General features: G+C 38.1%; 1 protein-coding gene across 2 annotated transcripts; it reads right to left on the bottom strand.

Annotated features, from left to right (window-relative positions):
• Positions 1–330: 330 nt before the first annotated feature.
• Positions 331–3,230, bottom strand: LOC110663044 (squamosa promoter-binding-like protein 7). Of its 2 annotated transcripts, XM_021822249.2 has the most exons (4): positions 2,263–3,230; positions 1,931–2,049; positions 1,026–1,244; positions 331–605 (listed from the first exon to the last, which is right to left on the bottom strand). In XM_021822249.2, exons 1-4 carry the CDS (start codon positions 2,910–2,912, stop codon positions 547–549), a joined length of 1,047 nt encoding a protein of 348 aa, XP_021677941.2. In that variant the 5' UTR covers positions 2,913–3,230; the 3' UTR covers positions 331–546. The 2 variants fall into 2 exon arrangements, with proteins under 2 accessions (XP_021677941.2, XP_021677940.2); XM_021822248.2 differs by lacking the exon at positions 331–605 and having other exon boundaries at positions 634–1,244; positions 2,263–3,228.
• Positions 3,231–3,443: the final 213 nt, after the last annotated feature.

The following is a 3,443-nucleotide window of genomic DNA, read 5'->3' as shown; positions in this document are numbered from 1 at the left end:
CTCCATTGTGTAGCTTTTTGTGTATGTACATTCTGATCCTTAAGTCTTACAATAGAATATATATATATTTTTTTATAAAAGACTTGTCTTAAAAATATAAAAGTATTCTTGTAGAACTTATCTACAATTTTTTGATATAGTATCGTAATTCCTCAAAATAATTATTAGAATTTAAATCCTAACTATTTCATTTATTAATTGAATACTTCCATGAAAAATAAATTAGTTAGGTACTTGTTCACATTTTAAATTTAATGAACATTCACTCGCAGATAAATATGTATCAGATATATAAAACTAGAAAAATTCTTATCTAAACATAGTCTACCACAAATTCAAGATATAAATATGTGCCGCCATAGATCTCACTATACATTTTGTATCTTGAGTCCATATAAAGTCGATTTAGACAAAAAAAATCTATAAAAAATAAAAAATTTTTATTTCAACCATTCTACCATTGACCCAATATATAAACATATAAGATTCATATATTTAATAGAATGTTTGCTTTCTTTCCTTCTTTCCTTTTGAAGCAAGCTTAAACTAGCTTTGATGTTTGCTCCCGGACCTAAATTCTTCCACTTCCATTAACAAATGAAATTCTACAAAATCGAAACCAGATTGTCATACTTAAGAGTATAAAAAAAATAGAGACAAATTAGATTAAAAAAATTGTTCCTCACAACCAAGCGATGAAATAATTAAATTATATATCAAGTGTAGCTAATTTAAGAACTCACTAAAAGACGACTGACGACCCATGAAAGAAAGTGCATGTTAAAAACATTAAACTACATGGGCTCCTGCCCAGGTGTTCCATAACTCGGAACATTCTTCTTCCTCTTCCTTATTGTTTTTCCCTCTCGTAGACAAGAAACCGAATGCTGAAGTTGGAGCCTGCATGAGGTCCAAAGTGAGTTGTGTGCCAGTGTCATGGAAACGGTCCCAATTGTGTGCCTCAGCTAAAACTTGATGATGGTGAGGGATGAAAGAATTATTGGGGCTAGGTTCGGAATGATCACCTAAGTCTTCCATTGCATTATGTTGCAGGTGCCGTTCATGGACGAGCTGTCTAGCCAAGATGGCAGCACGGTTTTCTGCAATCAGTTCACGCAATGCAGCGCTGGATCTTGAAGAGAGATCGGATGAAGTAATCCAAGAATCAGACTTAGATGACAGAAGAGAGAGAGCACGGTCCGTTGGTGATGCTAAGTATGGAAATCTACCGCCCATCAGCTTGTCTGTTGAGGAGGAAAATGACCAAACGCTTCATTACTTTTAACTTTCTCAACATCAATATTCATGTAATGCTATTTGGAAAAAAGCTGATCATTTCTAATAAGGGATAGTCTAGCAGGTTCCATAATTTCATAACTCGTTTCAGTTTATATAAGCTGATTAAGCTAAAGCCAAGATTAACTTCCATTGAAATTAGAAAGAATCCGATACTAGTGCGTAAACTTCTAGCTTTAATCTCTGCATCATATCATTTTCAGTCCCAATTGACAAGTTTGTTCTGTTTGAGACAGCTAATTAATTGTGTGATATCCTCAAATTATTGCATTATCGTAATGATATTAAACGCAGATAATTAAATTAAGTAACAATGACTTCATAAAAAACTACATATACTGTGACAGAGAATTATCACAAGCTAAATTATTGAAGGTGTACGTATTCAAATGCTTTGATTGAAAGGATGATTTACAAGCCAAGAACTTGCATGCTTTCAACAAGTATGTTATTAAAAAGCTGACAAAGGATTTGTCTTTCTTGGGATTCACATCCCCCAATTAATTTACCCCGACTGTTACAGAACTGAATAATATATTATAAAAAGATGGGCATTGACTTTGAAAGAATTGTATATTTAACCAAAAAATAAATATATGAGATTAGGATTGCAAATAAAACAAAGGATATATACCTGGACAAGGGTTCCTAGAAACAGAATCGTGAGAGCTCTTTCTTCTTCGCTCGTTGTGACCTGCCAATCTCCTTCTGCAGCTCCTCTTTGAGTCATCAAACTCTGAAACTACATGAAACCTATTCCCCATATAGACATCCAGGCCCAGCTATCAGCCTATTTAACATTTTCTTTAATATATTTTGTTTAATATATTGCATACATAAAAAGTAAAAACAATAAAAACAAAAGGAAATAAAGGAAATAAATGAAAAATTAGGAATTTCTTTTTATTTAATGAAAGCACTGTAATTTAAGAAAAGAAAAGAGCAGCGGGTAAATATTAACGTTACCTACTACACTGTTGACAGAAGCGCTGCTCTAACCCTAGAACGATTACTTTGGGAGCCTTGGAATGCATCTCACAAACTTTATGTCTCCTGTGATAATCCTTGGCGTTCACCAACACCACTTGGCAACCCTCCACCTGACACCTCGGCACGTTTGCTGCAGACCCCACCCCACCATGCGCCGACGAGGATTGTCCAGTATGACCACCCACGACGCTATCGTATGGTTTGCCTCTTTTGCCTATGGAGAAGCCTACCTGTCGGTCAACCACGGGGATAGTATCTTCAAAGTAGTGCCGCTTGCCCAGCTTCAAGCACATTAGATGGGGGTCAGGATGCAAGTGGGACCCTTCTCCGCCATAAAGAGAGAGCTGCTGATATTGGTGATCGAGGGGGTGGTACAGACCCTGATGTTGAAACATGAGCGCGTGGGCTGAAGTGGGATCTGGGTGCGTGGAACAGATAGTCTCTGCCGCAGAAGTTGTTGCGGCGGCGACGCTGGCGGTGAAAAACGTGGTACCATTGCTGGAATTGCCCCAGTCAAATCTTGAAGAATTAGGCTCCCACATATCCCAAACAAGATTGGCATTAGCGCTATTTTGCCCTCTGCTACGGTTGCTGTGAGCAGTGTACAAGTTACCGTCATTTTCCATGACTCTTTTTCTCTAAAATTGGCTTCTCTTTCTCTTTAGCAGTGTTTGTACTTGTACCACCTCACTCTCACTCTCTCTCTCTCTCTCTCTCTCTGACTCCGTATTCAGTTACGGTGAATAGATAGCTAATTTGCTGTTTTTGTGTCTAAGCAGATGCCTGCAACTATTCCAATCAGATCGATTTACTGGCTGCTTGTATTAAAAGAAGAAATATGAGAGAGAGAGAGAGAGAGAGAGAGAAAGAGGTGAATGAAAGTGTGCGCTCCATAGTTGTTGCACTCAATAGGGCATGGGAGTTAAAAGCTGCATTTTGAAGAGAGAGAGAGAGAGAGAGGGGGTGGCACGTGTGAGGAGGATGTACATGCGGGAAGGCTGAAGGGGCCCAATCCAGGTGTATTGAGTTGATTTTTGATTAAGCTCTGCTAGCCAGTAGCTAGGTGCAAACGAGAGAGAGAGAGAGAGAGAGAGAGAGAGAGAGAGAGGTAATGATGAGACCCAAGAAGATCAGATATCCTCTATAGTCTGTGGAGA

Source organism: Hevea brasiliensis, chromosome 2 (assembly GCF_030052815.1).
Source record: "Hevea brasiliensis isolate MT/VB/25A 57/8 chromosome 2, ASM3005281v1, whole genome shotgun sequence".
Classification (NCBI taxonomy): Eukaryota; Viridiplantae; Streptophyta; class Magnoliopsida; order Malpighiales; family Euphorbiaceae; genus Hevea; species Hevea brasiliensis.
This window is presented reverse-complemented; position numbering and strand designations above follow the sequence as displayed.

Excerpts from the sequence above, each read along its gene's own strand:
- LOC110663044 (XM_021822248.2), bottom strand. The coding sequence starts at position 2,912 with ATGGAAAATGACGGTAACTTGTACACTGCTCACAGCAACCGTAGCAGA. Across the intron at positions 2,050-2,262 it reads TTCTGTCAACAGTGTAGTAG|GTTTCATGTAGTTTCAGAGT; the intron begins GTAACGTTAATA and ends TATGGGGAATAG. Across the intron at positions 1,245-1,930 it reads TTCTAGGAACCCTTGTCCAG|ACAAGCTGATGGGCGGTAGA; the intron begins GTATATATCCTT and ends CCTCCTCAACAG.